This window comes from Asterias amurensis, chromosome 19 (genome assembly GCF_032118995.1).
Source record: "Asterias amurensis chromosome 19, ASM3211899v1".
Classification (NCBI taxonomy): Eukaryota; Metazoa; Echinodermata; class Asteroidea; order Forcipulatida; family Asteriidae; genus Asterias; species Asterias amurensis.
The window spans coordinates 8,629,058-8,654,394 of NC_092666.1; the positions used below are offsets into that span (position 1 = coordinate 8,629,058).

General features: G+C 37.5%; 3 protein-coding genes across 4 annotated transcripts in view; 1 reads left to right on the plus strand and 2 right to left on the minus strand.

Annotated features, from left to right (window-relative positions):
* Nucleotides 1–25,337, plus strand: part of LOC139951526 (uncharacterized) — a 106,716-nt gene that overhangs the window by 68,200 nt on the left and 13,179 nt on the right. The window lies entirely within an intron of this gene.
* Nucleotides 393–5,256, minus strand: LOC139951802 (uncharacterized). Its single transcript, XM_071950870.1, has 4 exons — nucleotides 5,196–5,256; nucleotides 4,485–4,708; nucleotides 2,835–3,015; nucleotides 393–661 (listed from the first exon to the last, which is right to left on the minus strand). Exons 1-4 carry the CDS (start codon nucleotides 5,254–5,256, stop codon nucleotides 393–395), a joined length of 735 nt encoding a protein of 244 aa, XP_071806971.1.
* LOC139951636 (uncharacterized) lies at nucleotides 13,341–24,205 on the minus strand. Its single transcript, XM_071950605.1, has 7 exons — nucleotides 24,011–24,205; nucleotides 22,640–22,846; nucleotides 21,810–22,001; nucleotides 21,035–21,505; nucleotides 16,047–16,253; nucleotides 15,891–15,935; nucleotides 13,341–13,523 (listed from the first exon to the last, which is right to left on the minus strand). The coding sequence occupies exons 1-4, from the start codon at nucleotides 24,066–24,068 to the stop codon at nucleotides 21,294–21,296; spliced, it is 669 nt and encodes a 222-aa protein (XP_071806706.1). The 5' UTR covers nucleotides 24,069–24,205; the 3' UTR covers nucleotides 13,341–13,523; nucleotides 15,891–15,935; nucleotides 16,047–16,253; nucleotides 21,035–21,293.

Below are 25,337 nucleotides of genomic sequence, written 5' to 3' on the forward strand. Positions count from 1 at the left end.
CTAAATAAAATGAAAAACGCTGCAAAAATATGTTGTGTTAAATTGATTTAATTTGTATAATCCTGCAACCATATCGTCACATGACGTCAGTTTAATATCCAATTCTTTGGTAAACATAGTTTGTGTATAATAGTCATATCCGGCTACAAAAAGAATCAATTTAACACTGGAGTTTTCACAGTGACCCGGTACGTGATGGCGTCACGTTGCAATTGTGTTTTTGATCAGGTATTCTTTTTTAAAGCAGATTGTAATGCAATCGATATAAGGTTCATAACATTATAATTCCGCCCTCTATGGCAAGTAATTGACAACTTTTGAAAAGCCGGAGTGGATTGGGACCGTAACGCATTGTCCTCAACTATGAGATATCTAAAATTACATTGGATGATTTAACTTGGACGATTTAACAACTCAGCGTCAGGACAGGTCCCATAGAATGCTACAGTCATATCAGTCTGGGACCAAACGGTAACGTCGTCAATGATTTTATATGTTTGACACGCAATAAGCGTCTCGGTTTCTCCCAGTCTACCAAATTCAAGTTTGTGTTGATTGATTGTAACCCAGTAGTGTGTGGAGCCATCAAAAGCATCTTGAAAGTCTTTTGCGGACTCGAATTCTTCAAAGATGCGCATCTCCTGTTCTACAGCGTTCAGTTCTACAACAAACAAGAAAACACATACATTGATGGTTATTGGGATTGATTTGGTTTCAGCAGGCTAAACTTACAAGGGAGCTGAGATTGATTACAAAATTAAAAGCTCAATAGCACATATAAAAATTATGCATTTCATAACAAACGGGTTCAAACGCTTTTTAGAGACCAACTCGTCCGATACAAGGCAACGTGTTCCTTTAAAGGCAGTGGACACTATTGGTAATTGTCAAAGACTAGCCTTCACAGTTGGTGTTTCTCAACATATGCATAAAATAACAAACCTGTGAAAATTTGAGCTCAATCGGTCATCGAACTTCCGAGATAATATTGAAAGAAAAAAACACCCTTGTCACACGAAATTGTGTGCGTTTAAACGGTTGATTTCGAGACCTCAAGTTCTAAATCTGAGGTCTCGAAATCAAATTCGTGGAAAATTACTTCTTTCTCAAAAACTATGGCACTTCAGAGGGAGCCGTTCCTCACAATGTTTTATACCATCAACCTCTCCCCATTACTCGTCACCAAGAAAGGTTTAATGTTAATAATTATTTTGAGTAATTACCAATAGTGTACACTGCCTTTAAATTGATATGTTTTTTTTTAATACTGTGAATCCACCAGACGGATGAGCAGTAGTCCAAGATAGGCTGTTAAAATTAAAAGTTCCTCCCTACTCGGCTAAGATAGGCTGGACAAGTGTCTTAAACAAATGGAGCGACACGCACGAGGGACAGTTGCCAGAGTTGAGGCGAATCAAACCAATCAGTCTATTACATTTTTAAGTAACTGCCTGCACCTGAAATTCCCAAGACCAGTTTTCTTGGAAACATACAGCATAGAAGCTTGATGGAGCTTACACATTCCAGGGAGGTGTTCCCAAGATTGTAGATTTGCTCATACGACGCCATGTCCACCGTATAGATTTGCACTTGCCAGCATTTAAACGCAAACAGTTAAACTTAGCCCAGTGAACTATAGTGTTTAATAGGGTTTGAAACTTTGCATGGTGGTGGAAATACGATATAGAGAAAGGTTTTCGGTAACACCATGTAATGACTATCTCTAATAAGTTTGGGTGGTTCTGAAAAGAACCGTTGGTTTCAACTCAACAAACGGTTCTTTTCAGAACCACCCAACTCATTAGAGATTGTCATTACATGGTGTTACCGAAAACCTTTATATTATAGTGTTTAGGTAATTCTGAAGTAGAGAATCCGGCGCGTCAGTTACATCATTTTAAAAAAAATGATGTAACTGACGCGCCGGATTCTCTACTTCAGAATTACCTAAACACTATAATATAAAGGTTTTCGGTAACACCATGTAATGACAATCTCTAATGACAATCTCTGTTTAAAAACACACATGTGTCATCTGCGTTCTGTACCAGGATTGAAGGAATTTGAAGTTGAAGATCGTTAGCGTACAAAACAATAAGCAGGGGGCCGTGTACAGAGCCCTGTGGCACTCCTGAACCGACCGGTAGCCAGTCTGAAGTAAAGCCTTTGTAAACAATTCGTTGCAGGCGGTTTGTTACAAACGACTCAATCCAGTCAAGAGCAGCACCCTTAATATTGTAGCAAAGTTGGAGTTTCTTAACAAGAATATTGTGGCTTATAGTGTCATGCGAACGACTAAGGAGACAACATCCACTGGTATTCGTGCGTCCAAAGATTGAAGCCATTGAGTACTAGCTGACAGCAATGCTGTAGAACAAGACCTTCCAGGAATGAACCCATGTTGCTGGTCAGCTATCAAGTCCGTTGTTTTGACAGTGGTCGAGAACTTGACGACATAAGATTTTTTCAGGGACATTTTTAAAATTATTTTTCCAGGGGCAATTGCCACTTACTCTCCGGCTGAAACAGAGTTACCCCCTTTACAGTACGGATGTAGGCTTGGGTATCATCCATCAGAAGCCTGGCGGGTAAGCACTACCTACCAACTTTACGAATCAACCATGGTTAGGCGTCTTGCTTAAGGACACAAGTGTCACGACCTAATTTAAATTTTACTAAAAATATAAAAAGCACCACTTTGGTAAATTTGTATTTCCAGACGATAAAGCACTTTCCTGTATAGTTGTTTAAATTGAACTCTGAAAATCTACGATTATCTTCCATGTTATTTACTTTGCAGAATAAACCATGATTTAAATACAATGCTAACTTACCAACAGTGCAAATAGGGTTGAGTTTGTTGTAAGAGGTTATGTCCACCTGATCACTGGTAGAGCCGTGCAGTGTGAACTCAAGTGTAACAGGGTATGACTGAAATGATTCTCCAAATGGAGGAATGTTCAATCCTACGTCCGTTATTAAGGACCAGGGGTCGCAAGGTGGCATGGAAATTGTCTCTAGTAAGGGAGAACAAAAAATTATTGTCATTACATAACGTCTCAAAGATGTAAACATTATTTTGTAGAATATTACTTCGTTATAAATAAAATTGTGAAAATGGGAGCATATCAGAAACATACTCCGCGGCAGTACAGTTATTACGATCCTATAAGCTAAAGTAGTAGTCCAGTCTAATTTCTATACCATCCACCCTGGTAATAGTTATAAAAGCAGGACAGTTCTTTTCAGAACTGAGAAGTCTCCCGAACCTCCGATTATCTACTCCACGGCAGTAGAATAAAGCAAGACAGTTCCCTAAGAACAACTCTACCTGGCAAGTAGATACACACATGGTGTTACCGCAAACCAAATATACATATCAGAAACACTAACAAAAAACCCAGGATATAATTTTAAAAAGATTGGTGGAAAAAAGAACAAAAACAAACCGGTTATTTTTAAAAGTCATGGTCTTTTTCAGCCATTAGAAGAAGTTTTTTTTTTACAGGAATTTGTGTAAATTATATCGGAAAGGTTACTTGTCTCAAATCTGTGTAAAAGTGGTAATTTAAGCAGTGGACTCTTTAGGTAATTGTCAAAGACCAGTCTTCTCACTTAGTGTATCTCAACATATGCATAAAATAACAAACCTGTGGAAATTTGAACTCAATTCGTATGTCAAAGTGTGACGTCAGAGGTTCAGGCTCTGCGTCTTGTTGTAGGCCTACCCGGGTATTTGGTTCACGAGAAGTCACGCGCAGTTGTTCTGAAATTGATAAATGTGGCTTGATAATAGTATTGTCATACTTTTTTACTGCTCGTCTACGCAACAATCGTTTCTAAAAACTAGAACATACGGAAAACCGGCGCACTCAACGGACGAGTTGTTTAATCTACAATCATAAATACCTCAGACAGTTTCGCTATTCCCATTGGTGGAGAGCGCGTCATGTGGGGGCGATCTAACGGTTGAATGACCAGCTGGAGCCGTTTATATAACCGGTTGTTTTCGGATACGTTTAGATGCATATTATATACGCGCACGAATGCATATCCGAAAACCGTCACAGTCATAAAAATGCAACACACGTACAGAGCTCAAGGACGTCGAAAAACGGAGAAGTTTGACAGAGTTTCATACTTCATTACGCCTTTTAACCATAAAGGTACTTATGAATGGGAATAAAAGAGCAGTTACTTGTTCTTAAACTGAAGGCGAGGGCCTTTATCGCACAGCCACGACTCTCCTGGTTTTAAACGGCAGTTTAAGAACTCGTCGCTACCATTTTATTCCCTTATTAATATGGCACGATGGGTTTCTTTCGAAAAACAAAACAAAAAAAGACTACTTACCACTCTGGTCATCATCTTGCTGTTGACGAGTTGGCGTTGCTGCTTCTGTAGGAGTTAACCGGAAAATGAAACAATTATTGACACAAACCAAAAACGAGTTATCGAATCGTCCATCTTGCAAAGAGAACAACAAACATGAGGGTCGTACCTTTGATGCAGTCCTTGTCAGTCCAGCCTTCTGGATGACCGTCATTACCAAACTTTACTTCACGAGGCTTTGCCTGTCGCTTTGTGTTAACCCCACCGGGACGAAACTCCGTACATTCACACGGGTTTTGATCAGGCAGTAACTTCAGAGGTGGTTCACCCTTGATAGAGTTTGCTTCATCACCGACATAACAAACGCATGCGTCGGCTAAAATGGATGAGAGTGAGATCAAAATCAATTTGAATCCAATTTGCTTGTTTCTACATGTCAAAGCCAAGAAGATAGTTCAGTTTGGACGTTTGACAAAATGTATGTGTTCTAATTGATTCCAGGTACCTTTTGCAATTGTTCGAATGTCCCGGTTATAGCCCAGTCTTGTTCACTTCAGCATAATGTATAAAAATTAAACTAGGGCTCTTTAAAAAAAAACGGCTTCGGCTCTGGATTTGGCTTCAGGCTCCGTTATCTCGTCTGAAGCCCTGACTTAGTGCGTGCGCAAAGCATGCATAATTGCCAAAGCAACCGCAGGCCAAGCTAGCTTAAACCAAATCCTGAGCCGAAGCAATGGTTTCGTAAAGGGCATATGTGTTTTTCATAAATAAGCAGACAATATTACCCAAAAGATGGCAATCAGACAGATAAAAGAATGAAAATTTAAATAAAATATTAACATCATGAATTTAGTAGTTCTTACCAATAATGAAGTAGGCAGTGGTCAGTAAAACTGCAGTTAAGGGAGAAATAAGCTGCGACATTGTAGTAGCGATACTTTTAAAACCGTCAGTCGTGAATCAGTTTGCGAAGAACAAATCAAAACAGCAAGTCTCGTGAGTGGAGATGTTTACCAATAGGCCATGGGCCCAAGCCATTTATTCTGTCAAAATGCTGCAGGGTCAGGGGTGAAGAAGGTTTGAGGTCATAATAACATAGAGAAGGTATTCATAATGAATAATTTACAATGTTCAAGTTAAAAGTTTGGTTTGGCTCCTCAAAAAAAGCGATTTTCTAAGCCCCTTTTTTAGGCAAATTATTGGAGTTACAACCTTGTTCCCAAATATCACGAAAATGGTGCTATGGGACTTTAGTACACATAAACTCACTACCCATGGGAACGAGTGTGAGATTGTTTGTTTGTTTGTGGAACAACACAGATGTCAGACAGTGCATGCAATGGAGGGGTTACAGTGGGTGTTTATCGTGTAACAAAAGACGAATTTGAACCTGTTATTGCATTTAAAGAGTCTTCTTGGGATAAAGTTATTGAATGTGTAAGTACATGGAAAGAGTTAGATGGTTTAGAGAAGAAAGCTGCCATGGAATTTGACCTAGAAAAGAAACATTTGTACGGGTATGATACAACATCATGTATGTATTAGTTACATAGTACTACATGTACCAACGTTTTACTGGAGGCGTATTGGATATGGGTTTCAGTTGAAGGAAGATGTTATATCTATCCTCTCCAGAAACATTTATATCCAAAACCAATGAGAGAATGGAGAGGTTGTATCTTCTTGGATATTCTTAAGCAAAAAGCAAAACAAATCAGCAATTTGTAAAAAAATCTGTCAGACACACATTTTACAGATATTGAGCTAATCGTATTTTTGCGTGGTTTGAACTTCATCCCCAAACGGTCTATACCATCCTACGCCATTTGAAACTGCTTTTCAGAAAAATGAGACTAAGCGTTTTAACGGCGGGGAAACAAAGGCGGAGCCTATATACACCCCTTCCGAATGCCATCAATACGGAATCTTCAAATCACCTTTAACACATACCTAGAATCGTACATTGAAGGGAAAAGTTTCCGTATGGCGCCACCACTTTTTCATTCGAAATAAAACAATATAGTACCAAATTTACCTGATTTGATATATCCCTTTTTGTAAAAATGAGTGAAAAAGTGGTGGCGCCATACGGAAAGTTATCCCATTGAAGGTACACTGGAGGAGTTGTCCAAAACAAAAATTAAAAATGTGCGACAAATTGACTAAAGCAGACGTCAAAGTCAAACAAAACAAAAATTGCCATAAAATCATTTGACAAAGTCAGGGGTGTTTGCATTCTCAATAAATCAGACTATATACACGAGGGGACTAGGCAACTGTCTGGGCCGCACTATAAGTTGGTTGACGAGGATTTAACAAGTGAAATCACAGCTGCGGTCTACCAGGCCGTAACTAATCTGTTCAAAGAATGGATAATATCCAAGGACCCCGGGTTTCTCGACCCCGGCCCCACAACCACCAGATGATTAAAACACCTCGCCTATACCTACTGCTGAAGATCCATCAGTGGTTGCGGGGCCCCAACTCAACAAATTTCAAAATACATGGATTTTTCCTTGCTTCCAATTGTCAAGCAACAAAGCACATACACACGAGACTCTTCACAGGTTCTCCAAAAACTTGACACTTTGACATTGGACAAAGACTATCTCCTAATCAACTTGGATATTGTTTCAATGTTTACAAACTGTCCACAAAAAGAGGCTACTCAGTTTGTGATGCTTTAGACGAGGAAACCCAGGGCTATACGCTATACAAAAAAAAAACAAAAAAAAAAAAACAGGCACGTTGTCTTTTGGAACTAATCAATGGCGCAAATGTCTTTGAGTTTAATAACAGATTCTATAAACAAACAATAGGCGTGGTAATGGGTAGCGAATGCAGTCCAGAAATGTGTGATATCACTCTGTTCAAGTACGAAAAAGAAACAATTCTCCCGAACAACCCCGAAATAGTGTCCTACATGAGATATAGAGATGATGTTCTAATCATTACAATGGCAACTGAAGCAGGGCGGAGGATTTCATTAGGACGCTAAACAACTTGCATCCAACATCTATTCATCTCGGAGATATCTGAAAAACAAGTTACCTTTTTAGACCTCGTCCTTTACAAAGGAGAACGTTTTCAAAAAGAAGGGAAACTGGATACTCGAGTAGCTACACAAGAAGCAGACACATTCCAATATCTTGCTCGAGATTCAGCACACCCTAAATCAGTATTTGGCAGCGTTATTAAGGGTGAAACGACAAGATACAAACGTTATATGTACACACTCAAAAGACTTTGAGGAGAAGGTTAATTTCTTCAAGACTAAACTGTCAGAACGGGCTACAACACGGAGAATTAACCCGCTTCACACTTAAAGTAAACGAAGACCACCGGAACTCAATGTTGGCTGCCTCACCTAATTTAAAACAACAGAATATATCTAATCCCCCACTCGTCTTCATCCTGCCATACTTTGCACAGATCCATCATTCCACCCCATGGGCTCTCCTTAAACACTGGCACCTCTTGGAAGGGAATGCTTATAAATCTCAAAAAAACTCTTCCCAGCCCCACCACTGCTGGCCTACCATTTACATAAAACAAAAATATGATCTAGATTGCCAGACCCTACAGAAAAAGACTGGCTCAAGAAGTTAGCAATACTTGGCTGAATAAACACATAGAGAAACAAGACTCAAGTGAAAGGGGTTTCCCCCCCCCCCAACCCCTACCCCCTCCATTAAACTCAACCATCTGACCTCCCAAGTCATATAAATGAAGCGTTGTATAAGAACTAATGCCTTGCACTCATCAAACATATAACGTGCCGGCATTAAATTTTACGTAATAATAATTATTATTTAATACAGATATGACATTTCACACGTTATGAGAAACTACAACATCTTACTTGGAATGTTTCTAGGCATACCATACATATGGGAAACTTCATGGAAGATGTATGCTGTTCCTCACCACACCTTTCTCCCCCCCCCCCCCCCCATCACTTATCCAATGCCCTTCCCTCTCTCCAGTCCAAATGTTTGTTTATAACAAAAGCAAGCCTCCAATAGTTTCAGAATAGCCTGTCCCATAAAAGTGCTCATCATTTTACAATGATTGCGCCTTAACTATTACAGATATCTGAAAGTATGCGAGTATGTACCGGTTTTACTTTTTATGTTTGTCCTAAGGCTTTTACATACACTAACAAAGTTGTTTGACGCACCTGTGTCTTGTGAAAATTACAAATAGAACTGTCTATGTGGCTTCACTGTCTTCCCTATAATTCACAGTATGATTTCACTCTTCTTTTCCAAACATAGTAGGTGGCTTAGAGAAAAAACTTGCCCTTTAAAATTGTGCTGGGCTAGTCAGGGCGCTAGTTCAGGTTTTCTTTCTTGTCAGCCATGACTTCTATGTGACCTTCCCTTTAATAGCTAACTCATTAAAGTGAGAAACGTCACTTTATTCCAATATTCCATATTGATGCCAGCGGTTCCTTCTAAAAAGTCTCTGTCAGGGAGGGGGGGGGGGGGGACACAGACACTGGAGCCACTTCCATGATCTACATTTACCTGTACATACTGTAAAAATTATGCAATTCACAAAATATTTACCCCCTCATAATATTGCAGGACACTTGTACTTTTGTAATTGTGATGTTTGAAATTTTGGAGATTTTTTGTGGGCGTGGCTAACCAGGGCTAAATGGGGGCACATTATCCCCCCCAGTTTCTGGTTTTCTGGCTTTTCAAAGCATATAAAACTAAATTAGTTCATGTATGCCAGTTAGGGAAAACTAACGACTTTATACTCGGTCAACAAAATTTCATCACTGCATGCAAAAGTTGTGCATGTAATGACTGTATTTATAGTAAATTGTTGACTTTTTGCTAAAAATGAGCTATTTAACTAAGAAATGGCAGCCATTTTGTAAACGGGCACTTTCCATGTTTTGTGAAATCCTTCCAGATCATAATTTTTATGCAACAGGACAAGTTTGTTGTATAGTAGCTGTTCATTTTGGGTGTTTCTTAGACATTTCTACAAATAAATAGCCGCCATCTTGAATTTTAGCCGCCATCTTGGATTTCTCGCTTGCGAACCAATATTTTTATGAGAACATTGTTTTTTCTTGGAGAGGGCACCATTCCCTACATTTTGATGTATAGATCTCCCCTTCACCCCTGGGGCTGCAGCATTCTTCTATTTCTAGAGGACTTTTTGCCCTTCGGCCCATGGCCTACAAGTTGTGGTGCTCAACAGCAGCCATCAACGTCTAAATGATCGTGCTTACCGTAATACTCCGTTCGTGTAAGGACCAACGAAGGTCATAAAATAAGTATCCTTCCGTTTTGAAATCCTATTTAAAAAAAGAATTAAAAACCCTTTGCGTAACGATGGTGGTCCACGGCTGACATCGATTTTTCTATTCTATTGAGGCCCCCCAAAAAAACCTTCTTTGTAAAATAGAAGAACAGTTTAATTACCACTAGTTGTGGTACTGCAGCCTTTCAACGTCAGAAGGCTCGTGTTTATCGTTAATTATTTGGTTCGTGTAAAGACAAACCAAGGACAAATTAGTATCCCTTTGTTTTGAAATCCTATTAAAAAAATACTGAAAAGAAACTACGTATTACGAAAGTGGGCGAGGGCTGAGTTTCACGTTGATTATTTCGTGGGCTGACTTCTTCAAGTTTTATATTACCTTCTTATACATTTGACTTCCATTATGACGATGTCCAAGTGATACTTATGTATTATAGTCAATGTTATGTAATGTTGATTGTCGAATAGAAAATAATGTACAATTTCTTTTGACTAAAACTGTAAACACGATAAATTTTAGTTAGTGGTGAAATAATTTTTTCGAAATCCATTATGAAATAATGACAACGTTTCAAAATAGTTTGCGCAAGATTCATACTGAAATATTTATAAATCTAAGTTTACAAACTTGTATTACACAATTTACAAGGATTTTCATAAAATGACTTTTAAATATAGTTTTATATTTTAACTGTTTCACAAATTGCTTTGTCTAAAACTTTGTTCAATGACTGTGTCTTGCGATTATGTTATTTTGTTAGACTTTTGAACAAGTCGTCAAATTTCAACTGTTCGACCAAAATGCTTTGTTTGAGACTGTTTTAGTACACGATCGTTATTTGTCCAGATATCAAAATTAATTGTGTTTAGGATCATGTCAAACTTGTATAAGCAACTACAGAAAACGATTAAACTACAACTCTCAGCGGGTTCACCAAAACAACATAATGCTGTGCCTAAGAAAATTGTTTTTTTAACAGAAATTTAAAACCAAATCAACAGCCTCATTTACGATGCAATGTTAAATTCATATAACCGCAACGCCTATCTGGAACGACCCAAATCACATTTAACCAGAAAAAAAACAATCAAATTATATAACAAGTGCATGCCTTATACTATTCCAATGGGGATGGGGCAAGTGGGACACATACACCATTAGAGGGGTTGATTTATCAAACCATAAACTTGTGAAAATTGTTCAGTCTCAAGGGTGGGGAATCTAAAGGAGAGTGGCAAGAGTTCTGAGCGAGATATGCAAGGTTTATATGGCGCACCACCCCCGCTGGTTACGAACCCTTTATAACATCTTGGCAAAGGAGCGTAATATCAAAACATTACGGAATTGGTTTGCTAGCAAAAAGTTTGCTGGCAGTGTAAGCACTTCATCTTATCCACCATATACATAAACTGACAAACCTGTAGAAGTTTGAGATCGATCGGCCATCTGGGTCACGAGAAAATAGTGAAATACCGATTACGTGACATTTTGCGTTGCATCGATGCCAAAACAAAAATGAATACAACGCTCACTGGGCGATAAACTCCAAATGCAAAATTAGATTATTTGTTTCTCATCAAATTTGAAATTTCAGACAGAAATATTTCAAGGGATGTCTTCTACTATACCATCATCATTAGACCGTGTAAGTTTTTTGTAAATCTGTGATCTTCACGAACTTTGTTTCTTACCAATTCTGTAACGTTCGGTTAAGGGTTCGCAGTGTACCATAATACTTGATTATTTTCAACATACAAAGGAATCCCCTGAAATGTATAACACACTGGTGCGTAGTTGAACATTTGTACTAACAACACCTATGCGTCCAGATGTTATTAAGAAAGGAATAACCTGTTTTTAATAAATATAACAAATAAACAAAATCTTGTCAGAATTTCGTTGCCAACAAAATGAGCCAAAGTGTTTCTGTAACGGGAGTCATAATTAGGACCGTCGTTTCTTGAAAAAAAAAAAAAAAAATCATTCGCAAAGTTATGCAGTACAAAAAAGCCACAACTCTGTTTTCAGTCAATCGTTAGAAAGTTTAAAATTGGTACAATGGAGACAAAGTAACATTTTGTTTTGGTGTTATAACAAACGGTTACAAAACGCTTTTTATAGACCAACTCGTCCGATCCAAGGCAACGTGTTCATTTAACTATTGAGTTATCATAACATTAAAAGCATATGAACCATGAGTGCTAAGTGACATATAACACATCAAGTATTTTTCAAACGTTTTCCAACATTTACTTCAAAAATACGCAAGTCATTTACCTTTTGTAAAAAATGTGATCTGATTGCCAAATAAAACTTATTGCAAATAAGTAACGGCTGGAAAGGAAACAACTTAAATTGATGTACTTAACCTTTGGCTCAACCAGAAACCCCATATTTATGTGCTGTGAAAACTGCAGAGAATGCTGTGCTTAAACTTTGACTCTGCCACAGCTATTATACAAAACAACAATGATTTAAAATATATAAGAAATTTGTTAAATAATACAATAAACAAGTACAACTTCACTAAGTAAATAATTTGAAGGCGATCTATTGTACACTGCGAATTTCCGTTGTTACATTTATTTTCTTTGAATCTATACATGTGACCACAACGACATGGTGTTATTTCTCCACATACTGTGTCGGTGAAGCCAAATAAATAGATACCAAGAGAATCAATATTGAGCACCGGACATTGCTGTGTACTGATATTGATGACGTAATTTTGTAATCCCGCCCTCTATGGCAAATAAGAGACAATGCCAAAGAAATCTTCATCATTCGTAAATCTCAGCTTTAGGGCAGGTCCCATAGAATTCCACAGTCAAAGCTGACTCGGACCAAATAAAAATGTTGTCGATAATGTCACCAGTTGCACACACAATTAGGGACTCGGTATCGCCCATTCTACCGAATTCCAGTTTGTATTGAGTGATAGTAATCAAGTAGTGTGTGGAGCCATCAAAAACATCTTGAAAGTCTTGTATGGTTGCGTCCAGATCTACAATAATGAAGACAACACAATAATTGGAGTGTGGTGGCAAAGTATTTGGGTTGTGGGTTCTAATCCAGGGCCATATTTCATGGATAAAAAAGTGTAGCTAAACAAGTAAAAGTACATGCTTGCTAAAATAAACACAATTTGTGAACGGAATCCTGCTCATTTCTGCCAAGTTTGGAATTTGTAGCTATTATTTTCTGCTGATAAACAACCTGACGATATCTGGACGAGTTCACGGCATTGATATTAGAATGAGAATTTAGTATTCTGAGTGATTTAGTTTGTTACTCTTATTTGGCAACACGGGTTGTTAAATCCGAAGGGATATTTGATGGGTTGAATAAAGAAGAAAATAGTCTAAACCTTTCCATAAAAAATGTCATGTATTTTGTAATCGTTTGAAATAATGTTTTGGATTTTTTTTTAAAGTAAGTTTCAGAACGTGTTTTGTTGTACAAAGATTTTATCATATTTTGCGACAAAACATTGAATTGCTAAACCGTGTTTGATATAACAGTTGAAAACAATGCATGTTCCGAGATAAGGTCGAACCAGCTAAAACCTCCATTTGGGAAACTTTTATATTTGCAGTTACACTGAAAATTCTTCTGGTATGTTTGTTTAATTGAATTCTACACTTCCATGTTTTTCAGTTTTTACCACGGCTTACGTCCAATGTTTTTTAGAACAAAAACAATGCTAACTTACCAACAATACAGAGCACTTTGTATTTATAGTCGTTAGAGATTACTTGCACAACATCATTGGTTGAGCTTTGCAGTGTGAACTCAAGTGTAACAGGGAACGACTGAAATGGTTCTCCAAAGGGAGGAATGCTCAGCTCTACGTCATTCGTTATAGACCAGGGGCCGCAATGTGGCATGGTGTCACTGGGTGTTGTCTCTAGGGAGAAACAAACAAAAACGCTATTATTATTATTATTATTATTATTATTATTATTATTATTGTTGTTGTTATTGTTGTTGTTATTGTTGTTGTTATTGTTGTTGTTATTGTTGTTGTTATTGTTATTGTTATTGTTATTGTTGTTGTTATTGTTATTGTTATTGTTATTGTTATTGTTATTGTTATTGTTATTGTTATTGTTATTGTTATTGTTATTGTTATTGTTATTGTTATTGTTATTGTTATTGTTATTGTTATTGTTATTGTTATTGTTATTGTTATTGTTATTGTTATTGTTATTGTTATTGTTATTGTTATTGTTATTGTTATTGTTATTGTTATTGTTATTGTTATTGTTATTGTTATTGTTATTGTTATTGTTATTGTTATTGTTATTGTTATTGTTATTGTTATTGTTATTGTTATTGTTATTGTTATTGTTATTGTTATTGTTATTGTTATTGTTATTGTTATTGTTATTGTTATTGTTATTGTTATTGTTATTGTTATTGTTATTGTTATTGTTATTGTTATTGTTATTGTTATTATTATTATTATTATTATTATTATTATTATTATTATTATTATTATTAATAATAATAATGAGGCAAACATCTTTTCGGTGGATTTACTCCTCAATCACTATGATTATAACGATGAGAGCAAATTTTAAAGGTAAAGAAGAACAAATAATACTAAATAATTAAACGAGCCCCACAGGTTGCCGAAAAAAGACAGAAAGAAAGAAAAACTTACAACTATAAAAAATCATAGCAAAAAAATCATGGAAAACCCCAAATAATTGTTAAGATACAGAGAGGGTCATACCTTGGTAAAAACACAGGCAGATAAATCGTTTAACTTAGATCTGATAGCTTACTTGTTTCAATGCTTATAAATCGGTAATAAATTAAGCGCCTTATTTGGCTCATATTTGGGCGGACCTTGGTGTTACGTTTATTATATTATAGTATAAGTAACAACCCACAAGTTGTTAATATTTTCCTAGTTCATGACTGGTGTCCGTTTGTGCACGTTGCAGCCAGATATGCGGTTTGTACCCGCTGACACCTCACTAAACGTGGACAGATTCGGCGTTCTTGATGAACAGCATTTCCAATAAAAGTGAAAACATTGTATTCAAATGAAACCTCGACAGTTTTTTTTTTAAAAGTGTATCGTTGTTGATAAATTGGCCTGTAAATAGCATGACGTTAACACAAAACAACATTCCACCTTTAAAGGCAGTGGACACTATTGGTAATTACTCACAATAATTATTAGCGTAAAACCTCACTTGGTGATGAGAATGGGGAGAGGTTGATGGTATAAAACATTGTGAGAAATGGCTCCCTCTGAAGTGTCATAGTTTTCGAGAAAGAAGTAATTTTCCACGAATTTGATTTCGAGACCTCAAGTTTAGAACTTGAGGTCTCGAAATCAACTATCTAAACGCACAACTTCGTGTGACAAGGGTGTTTTTTCCTTCCACTATTATCTCGCAAATTCGATGATCGATTGAGCTCAAATTTTCACAGGTTTGTTATTTTATGCATATGTTGAGATACACCAACTGTGAAGGCTAGTCTTTGACAATTACCAATAGTGTCCACTGCCTTTAAATAATAATCTGTCAACCACTTGATTAAAAATTTACGTAAAACTACATAAATGTCAGGAATTTTACATTTTGCTTCAAACATCAAAACCGTATTTAAAGCTGAATCGTTGTTGAGTTGGGGACTCAATCAATTTTAAGGGCGCCCTCTAGGAACCTTGCTTGTTCTACGCGTAGTGTAGACAGGTCTCCTGTCTTGGGTACGACAGGTTTTACCATTTTGATAAACGTACAGTGACGTAAGATGTGTTTTGATTGGTCCGAAGTGATGTTTGGCAGCTGCACTTTCGGTCGTATGCACATGCCGTCTTGCAGTAGTATACACTTTTGTTGTTGATGTTTATAACGTATATAATACAACATCGAACAGGAATGTACAGAGGATTTGAATGCGAAATTAGTGCAAGGTGATCAAGGACGGGGATATGATCAGGTAGGGACAAGGAAGATCTCTGGCGTAATTTACGAGCCTCGAGGTGTGACGTCAGAGATACAGGCTTTGCGTCTTGTTTTACCTGGGTAGTTGGTTCTCTGGCACAAAGTTGTTCTGATATTGATTACAGTTGCTCGCCTTTGTCCCACCAAACATCTGGCAAACTTGTTTACTACTCGTTCTCGCAAAAAACTCGTTTATAAACTAATGTACACTGTCAATTGCTATAAAAGGACGAGTAGTTTAAACATACAGCAATCTTGCACGATGGGTCAGAGTTTCTTTCGAAGCAACAAAATAAAGTGCTACTAACCAATCTTGTCGCCATCTAGCTGTTGACGAGATGGCGTTGCTGCTTCTGTGAGAGATAAACCAAAAAATGAAAACAATAAGTTACAAACAAACAAAAGACGATTGATCGAACCGTCTATCAATCATGAAAAGAGAACAAGAAACATGAGGGTCATACCTTTGATGCAGTCCTTATCAGTCCAGCCTTCTGGATGACCGTCATTACCAAACGTTACTTCACGAGGCTTTGCCTGTCGCTTTGTGTTAACCCCACCGGGACGAAACTCCGTACATTCACACGGGTTTTGATCAGGCAGTAACTTCAGAGGTGGTTCACCCTTGATAGAGTTTGCTTCCTGGCCGACATAGCATACGCATGCGTAAACTGTGAGATAATGAAGTGGAATTCCTGTTAAACAATTTCACCCAGTCGACTATAGCGATATTTATGTCAAGCCCTTTAATCAGTGAATCAAATATCCCATGATTTGCAGTTGCAAAGGAAGTCAGGGAATATAAAAAGAATTGTAAACTTTGGAACACTAGGTGGCAGCAGACTTAACAGGCAAATCCATTGTCGGGTTTGTGCACATGCTCAAAACTAAATAAGCAATGAAAATGTACCTGGTAATTAAGTCTGCTGACATCTAGCGTCCAACAACTTCCTCGTTAATTTTGTTACTATCGGTTTAAACAAACTGCGGACCACCATTGACCTCTTGCACGCGGAACGCAGTCCCGCAAAATGCGCATCTTACTATACCATTTTCATAATTTTCAGGTCAATTTCGCTGCGTGCATTTTAACACCCAAAATGCCGACTGGATAGCCGCATGTAAGATCACTGCGTGTTGCATTGAATCAATACCTCATCATGATTTTATAAGATTTCTTCCGCCGAGACTACGTCCATATTCGCCTTCGACCTCGCATAATTTCAAATGGCCTTCAAGATTACGGATACTTATTCGCAGTTGAACCAATACCATCTCAAGTATGGATGCGCCCTCTTTTGACCGCCCGCCAATAATTATGGGAACTTTATAACGCCGACGGACACTGTGCACATGTTCCTTTAAGTGATACATACATATTGCACAATGGGAGAGGGGGGTATCGAAGGCGTCGACCCTTAATTTTGTGGTCAAATCCTTTGTCTACAATTAATTCCTGTGATTTAATTGGTGTTATAATTTTACAGCACTTTGAGATGTCTGGTTAAAATGGAAGGCGTTTTCAAATTATAACTATTAGAAGATAAATATGGCTCTATTCTAGCGGTGTTTGCTACCTTCCCGACATATACTTCCTACTGTATCCAACTATAAACAAATATTTAAATTACCGTCTGTTTATTAGGTCAAAATAGCAGAAAAACAAACTCCCTGAAATTCGAAACCCAGTTGAATAGAATTATCATGTAAAATGGACGTGTTAAAGAAATTGGGAGTGCTATTACTCCTAATTAATTAAAGCCATTATACACTTTCGGTAAACAGTATTGTCCAAGTCCCACACTTCGTGTATCACAACTTATATATAAAATAACAATCCTGTGGAAATTTAGGCTCAATCGGACATCGGAGTCGGGAGAAAATAACGGGAAAACCCACTCCTGTTTTCGCGCGTTTCGCCGTGTCATGACATGTGTTTATAACAAATCCGTAATTCTCGCTAACGAGAATTTATATTGTTTTACCGTTTTCTCAAAAAGTAAAGCATTTCATGGACTAATATTTCAAGAGAAGTCTTTCACCATTACCTTCTGTAAACCCTGTAAATTATTTGTAAATCTGTGAACTTTTTTTTTCTGTACCGAAAGGGTCCAATGGCTTTAAGGACAAAGGAGGAAATAAAATAATTAAGTTTAAACCTAGCTCATTAAAGAATACTATTATATACAAACAGGTTGAAGCAAAAAGAAACGTGTATAAATTCAACTCAACATCGCTTACTATGGTCGCCAAAAATTATATTTTTTAGATTTTTGAGCGGCCGTGCCTTTTTTTCACAAACATAAAATAGTTCGTGATCAATTTTTTTTTAACCAATAACCGAAACATATCTTACCTTCCATTCCGACTGAAGCAACAAATACAAACATAAGAAGTGTCTCGTGAAGCGACATGCTTGCTGCCAATCTTTCCTTTATGCTATCGATAAATATATCTCAAGATCCGAGCGTTATTTAACTAGTGCTTCAAGGAACAGTCATGAAGTTATTCTATTTCTTGCATATCCAACAACTTCGACTCAAAACAGATTTGAACTTTTGTGTTTTTTCTACCACTTTCGGTTTCAGTGTTTGCTGCTTACCTTCAAACCAGAGTTTCATCGACACTTTAAATGGCACCGAGGCGGGCAACTGCGCGCGAGTCAATTAGGACGCATGCGGTTGCTAGTGTAAACAACCGTTGCCATCACAACAGGAAACAAACCTATCGCTCAATTAAACTTTATCAAAAGACACCATGAGGCCGAATAGAAGCTACAAAGCCAGCCTAGTCCTAATTTAATGAAAACATCTAGCAGAAAACTGTGCTTATCAAAATCTACAAGAAATTATGTCGGGAACCATGGCACAACCGCTTAATACTAATGAGCTTTTTCGCTGGTAACCTTATTCTGCTTAGCAGAATTAATTCATGCTTACTGCATTTACGCAGGTCGGTCAGTTGGAAAATTGACTTTTCGCGTCAGTCAAGGATACCTTGGGTAAAATTTCATATAAAAAAACACACCGTAGCTCTACGATACGTTATGCAGTGTATCTTGTGTAATTATTCTGCTCTAAAAACAGCAAGGATGAATTAGATTTTACCAAACGGTTGGTCTTAAATAATACAGTGAGGGACCCGTTTGGTTGCAATACCCTCTTTAATTACACGTTGACAGCACATGCACAACCTTTTGTCCACATACATAATAAAAGGGATTCTGAATCTGCTATTTAAAAGAAAAAAAATCCCTATTGTTTTTCCCATTGTGTGTTGTTAGCTTGTCCATGCATCGCCTGGGTTATCTTTAAGCTTATGCTACTTGTTTGCTTAATTAATAATTTAATTATAATTGGCTTCATCTACAATTGACAGTTCACAAACTGAGGTTGTGCACAAAAGATGCTGGCAGAATTTAGTCCTGCATTTTCTAACCAAATTGCTGGAACCTGTTGATTGATACCCTCTCGTGTACATGTGACAAGGTCAATGGTCTGACATACTGACTATAGTATAATACGATGTGATTGAATGGACACGCTGCATTGGATTGGTTTGAAAACGCGTTTGTTGTGAAAGTTATAGGCCGACTTTTGGACAGGTCGTTAAATGTCAACTGATCAATCAAAATGCCTTGTCTGAGACTATTTTAATACACGATCGGTGAGTCAAGGGCTACTGGTAAAAAACATCGATCAGAAATCAAGTAAAATTAATTTAGACATCCAGTATAATTTACTTGAAAAATCACAACAATAAAACGTATAAATATCAATGACAAAAGTTGTACAAGCATTGACACGAACAAAATAATTGAACTTCGAAGCGGATTCACCAATACAACGTAAAACTGTGTCTATGACTTAAAACCAACAATTGCAGCAATTGCGATGCAAAGTTTAATTCCTAATAATAACAGCAAGGCCTATCTGTAGAGATCAAAATAGTATCTATCCAATAAAAATGGTCCTAAGCAGGATCCCTGAGGAACACCGAAGTTGATATTAAACTTCTCTGATAAGGTACCTTGAATGGATACACGTTGACTTCTATCTGAAAATAGGACGAAAACCAATCAAGGGCCTTGCCAGTGACTCCACATTTAGACTGAAGACGTTTCAATAAAATTACATGATCAACAGTATCGAACGCTGAACTAAGGTCTAAAATAACAAGCAGAATAACATGTTGGGAATTCATCCTCATCAGTAAATCATTTTTAACCTTAATAAGAGCAGTCTCTGTACTGCGATGCTTCCGGTAAGATGATTGGAGAACCGACAACATGGAATGTTTTGACATGTGACAATAAAGTTGGTCACAAACAGCCCTCTCAGTTAATTTAGAAATAAATTGTAAGTTACTGATTAGTCGGTAGTTTTCTAATTTCATATCAAGATTGTTTTTGTTTTTTAATGAAGGGCATATTAAAGCTTCTTTCCAGTTAGTAGGAAATGTACCAGAAACTACACGTTTTTTTTTCCGGGGATGATCGAGCAATCTAAAACCAGGTGGTGTTGCTTCAACCTTGTAGGCAACATCCATATCTGTAAACCAAGTCTCTGTAAGGACAAACAAATCCTTACTATTAATATAGCATAAGAAACAAAATTAGCTGCCTTATTTTTAAGAGATCTGGTATTTAAGCAACAGAGTTTAAATAGATCATCAGAGGGATCAGCAGGATTTACAACAATATGTTTAAGGACGGGAGTGCGGTTTTCCAAAGCTCTCTCATTATGAACAATTAATCAAGCCGGTGGTCAATTTGAAAAGGAATTTTACACTTATAGTTACAATGACCCGCTCTAGTACCCCTGAACTGAAGAATTCCATTCGCTTTTAGAATAGAAAGCAATCCAGGCTGAATGGAGTGACAAGAAGTCTTACGGATATGAACAAGCTGACCACGGGAATTACTAGACATGATATAATGTGAACTATCTGTATGTATAAAATGCATGTGGATCCAATACGAGGGCCTGGGTTAACAGAAATATACATAAATATTGTTATGTCATGTGAAGGGTCATGACCAGGAATAACTAGAGAAGTTTGGCCATGTTTGGACCATTAAGACTAATGGAACTTTTGAGAAATTAAATCCAGTACGGCACAGCTGTAATGTTACCCCATGACAGGGTGAAAATGGCACAACAAAAATTAGTCAGACACATGTACTGGTCTGAAGACACAAAATACTCATTTCTGACAGTCTCAGCATCAGGAAAGATTTTAACCCGTTATGACTTATGTATGATAAAAAGCAGATGTAAAAACACCAACAGACGAGAACGAGCACTAATAAAGGCAACAACCTAGATGAACGCACGTTACAAAATAGTGAACTCGACCGGAGATAAAAACCACATCAAAAACATCAAAATAACAAGCAATACTAATCGGATAAAGCACCAAAATGTATCACACAAAAGCACAGATAGCTTACCAAACACGTCCACAACAAATATAAAGACGATGCCAAAAACTCAGCAAAGATTTAACGGATAAAAATAAGCAAACACTGGTAGAGAAAATAAACAGTGGCGGCTACAGAACAGCGCCCTCAACGTTATTGGCAAGCAACAGACAACATTATTTTTGTAAAGCCAGAGTGGATTAGGATGCAAAGGAATCGTCCTCAACTAAGAAGACAATGGACGATCTTAATCGTAAAACTCAGCGTCAGGGCAGGTCCCATAGAATGCTTAAGTCGTATCAGACTGGGTCCAAATGATAATGTTTTCAATAATCCAATCAGATTGACACTCAAGGGACTTGGTTTCTCCAAGTCTACCGAATTCCAGTTTGTGTTGATTGATTAAAACCCAGTAGTGTGTGGAACCATCAAAAGCATCTGGAAAGTATTGATTGGTAACTTCGTCTCCGATACGCATCGTCTGTAATTCGGCGTCCAGTTCTAAATGTAGACAAGAAAACATAGGATTTAAATGCTTGAAGTTTTGTTTTTAATCAATAATTCATGGCTTTATCATACTTAATGACATAAAGACTGCCGAGTCGTGTTTGCTTTATAATAACGGACAAATCTACTTAGATGTGAAACTTTCATATTTTACAGTTGGGCTAAAGCGCATTAGCTTTTATTTTTGTTTTAATTAAACTGTGACCATCTCCACTTTAACTTCCATGTTATTCTGTTTTAATGAATAGAACGAAATTTGCATCCCATGCTTTACGAATCAATACAATGATAATTTTACCAAAACTGCAGGGAGGGATGTTATTGTTAGAACACATTATCTGCACTAGATCATCAGTTGAGCCGTTCAGAGTGAACTCAAATGTAACAGGGTACGATTGGAATGATCTTTGGTATGGTGGAATGCTCAGTTCTTCGCTTGTTGTGAAAGACCAGGAGCCGCAAGGAGACATTGTGTCACTGAGTGTTGTCTCTGTCAGGGAGAAACAAATAAAGACAGTCCTTTTTATTACAATATTATTTCCATGAGACAAAACATTATCTGTAGGATTTTGCTTCGTATTTATTATGACTTTGCAAACAGAAGCAAATTGGAGGGATACAGAAAGTCAAATAACTCAAGAGATAAACAGGTTGACGAACATGATAAGACAGACGGGAAAAAACAATTATTTATTTAAAAACCGCAGTTACAAGGTTTAGTGAAAGGGAGGTTAACAATCCAGGAAAAGAAACTCAGTTATTTACATCTTAAAGCTTTCTAATTTCAAAGCTGTCGTAATATAAGTGCCTTCAGCGTCTTTTGGGCCCCCTTTGGGGCTTTATAAGACTTTTATTTACGACATGTGAGGTTTAAGCATGATTTCCGTAAATATCAGGCCAGAGATATAGTCGGTACCACCCGCTGTCACCTCGCTAAACGTCGACTGAGTTGATATTCTTGATGAAATGATAATTGTTCGATAAAACTATGTTTTTTTTGTTTATTTAACTGAAATGTTCACAGTTGACCTTTACTGTATCTTTATCGACAACTTTTGGGCTGTACATATCATTACGTAAACCATTATACGATTTTACATTCGCTTTAAACAAGTATGAGGGTCATACCTTTGATGCATTCCTTGTGAGTCCAGCCTTGTGGATGACCGTCATTACCAAACGTTACTTCACGAGGCTTTGCCTGTCGCTTTGTGTTAACCCCACCGGGACGAAACTCCGTACATTCACACGGGTTTTGATCAGGCAGTGACTTCAGAGGTGGTTCACCCTTGACAGAGTTTGCTTCCTGGCCGACATAACATACGCATGCGTACACTGTGAGATAAAGAGAGTGAATTCCTTTCAAAGAGTTGTCGAACCTCCTTGTTCTTATCTAACCTTCCTACCAAGTCAGTGAATACAACTGCACATGGTTGGGCAGTTGTCAAAGGAGGGCAAAAAGTATGAAAGGAATGTGGGACTTTTAAACGCAAGGCGGCAGCAGACTTATCAGATAAATTTCTATTGGGTGCGATCGTTTAGCTCCCCTGAGCTGGGTCGACCCCGGTGTGTGGCGGCTTTTTTTCCCAGGACGAACGTGGGTAATTATCTGCACACGTTCGTCCTGGGAAAAAAAAACGCCACACCGGGGCGACCCAGGGAAGCTAAACGAACGCACCCATAATTTACGTAGTTCTGATTATGCGCACACTTTAGAACAATGGATCAACAAGTCTGCTGCCACCTAGCGTTCATAAGTCCTTTATTGTAATACATTTTCGGAACATTTTAATTTCTTGCAAACGTGGGAACGCTTAGGTAATTTGTTTGGTTCAATTCAACACCCAACATGACGGTAAGGACAGGCGCGTGTACTGCGCGTTGCAATGGGTCATTACGTCATGGGGGTCAATTGCTTTGTCTACATTTGATTTTAACATAGATATAAATCCACCTGAAATCCTAATTTCCCTGGAATGTATCCAACTTAAACATATTTTGTTTTAAGGTAATAAATTTTCTGAACATTTTAATTTCTTGAAAACGTGGGAACGCTTGGGTAATTCGTTTGCGTTTATTTTAACGCCCAACATGACGGACAGGATAGGCGCGTGTGCTGCGTGTTGCATTGGGTCATTACGTCATTGGGTCAATTCCTTCCACATTTGATTTTAAGGTAGATATAAACCCACCCAATCCTTATTGCACTGGAATATATCCAAATAAAACACATTTTATTAAGCGTCTGTTTTGATGTCAAAATAGCTGTAAAAACAAGATCCACGTTTTTAAAATTTAAAACTTTGTGATGGAAATCTTTACCATGAAAGCAAATTGATATGTTAAGTTAAAAAGTTAAAAGTGATATTGCTATCGAAACAAACAAGGAGAAAGGATTAAACACAATAATTTAATTGGAACGTACAATTATTAAATTGTACGTAATACAATTCTTATTAACACACATCCCATTAAAATAAGAATCCGAACATATCTTACCTTCCGTTCCGAGTGAAGCAACAAATACAGACATAAGAAGTATGTCGTGAAGCGACATGTTCGCAGCCAATCCGACCCAATAATGCTATCGTCTTTACGTTGGTTATATTTATCAAAACCAACCGTTGTTTTTTACCTGCGAGATTGTATAGCTAGAGATGTCCAACTTAACTGGCTCTGATGCGAGCAAGTGCGCGCGAGTCAATAAGAACGCTTGCAGTTGCTAGTGTAAACAACCGTTGCCATCGCAATAGGAAACCACCCTGTCGCTCAATTAGATTTCATCAAAAGACGCCGCAAGGCAGAAGCTGTTCGAAGCCAACTCTTGTTCTAAAACATCTAGCAGAAGACTTTGCTTATCAAAACTCCACGTAATTATGTCGAGCATCATTTCACAAACGCTGAATACTAATGAGCCTTTAGGCTTGTAGTCTTAATTGATTCTGCTCAGCAGAATTTACTCGTTCTTACTGCATTATAAAGCTCGATCGATTAGAAAATTGACTTGTTGCGCTATCCAAGGAGATTCACCTGCACCGGCATATATCCACGATACGTTATGCCGTGTACCTTGTGTAAGGATACTGCTCCATAAACAGCAAGGAGGCATCGAGTTTACTAAAATGGTTGGTCTTTAATTCAAAGCTATATGCATTAAGGAACTGCAAATGCTGGCCATGTCCATAATTATGATAAAATAGATTCTTTTCAAAGGTTTGTTCTTTCCTTTTGCTTTCTCCTTTTTATTTGAAGTGTGTCGTTATCAAGTTCATGCATTGCCTGGGTTATAATAAAGCTTATTTCCTTGTTTGTGGATGGAATTAATGTTCATGATATTTTTTGGCTCGTCTGCTCTTGATATTGTTATTAGTCTTCTTGTTATCCGTTGTATTTGGTGCAACGTAATACTTTTCCTGTCATCGTTGGTCACTCCTTGAAAGGACTTTTGAACACTAGGTGGCAGCAGACTTACCATGCAAATTTCCATTGTTTACGTAGTTCTGAGCACGCGCACATTACCGAGAACAATGGATTTTAAAAGTCTCCCATTAATAATAATTGTTTAATATAGGTTATGTATGAAGGTTTGATCGAAAGAAAAAGAGTATACCTTTTGGATATTCCACCTTATCCCATCTGTCGGCTATTATCATTACCAAACGTCGCTTTATAGGGCTTCACGGGTTTCCTTGTAATTTTGTATTACTGTTCGCCCCACCGGGACGAATCGCGTTCATTTACATGGGTGTTCCTATGGTAACATCCATAATTATGCTTGTCAAGAAATGAGATTGGCTTTTGACCAATGTTGATTACATACTCGACC

Bases quoted from the DNA above. Each gene is read 5' to 3' on its own strand.
- LOC139951636 (XM_071950605.1), bottom strand. From the start codon at position 24,068: ATGTCGCTTCACGACATACTTCTTATGTCTGTATTTGTTGCTTCACTC. The intron at 22,847-24,010 runs GTAAGATATGTT...TTTATCTCACAG, and splicing joins TGCTTCACTCGGAACGGAAG to TGTACGCATGCGTATGTTAT. The intron at 22,002-22,639 runs GTATGACCCTCA...TCTCCCTGACAG, and splicing joins TCACAAGGAATGCATCAAAG to AGACAACACTCAGTGACACA.
- LOC139951802 (XM_071950870.1), bottom strand. From the start codon at position 5,256: ATGTCGCAGCTTATTTCTCCCTTAACTGCAGTTTTACTGACCACTGCC. The intron at 3,016-4,484 runs GTTGTTCTCTTT...CCCTTACTAGAG, and splicing joins AAGGTACGACCCTCATGTTT to ACAATTTCCATGCCACCTTG. The intron at 662-2,834 runs GTAAGTTAGCAT...TGTTTGTTGTAG, and splicing joins CAACCCTATTTGCACTGTTG to AACTGAACGCTGTAGAACAG.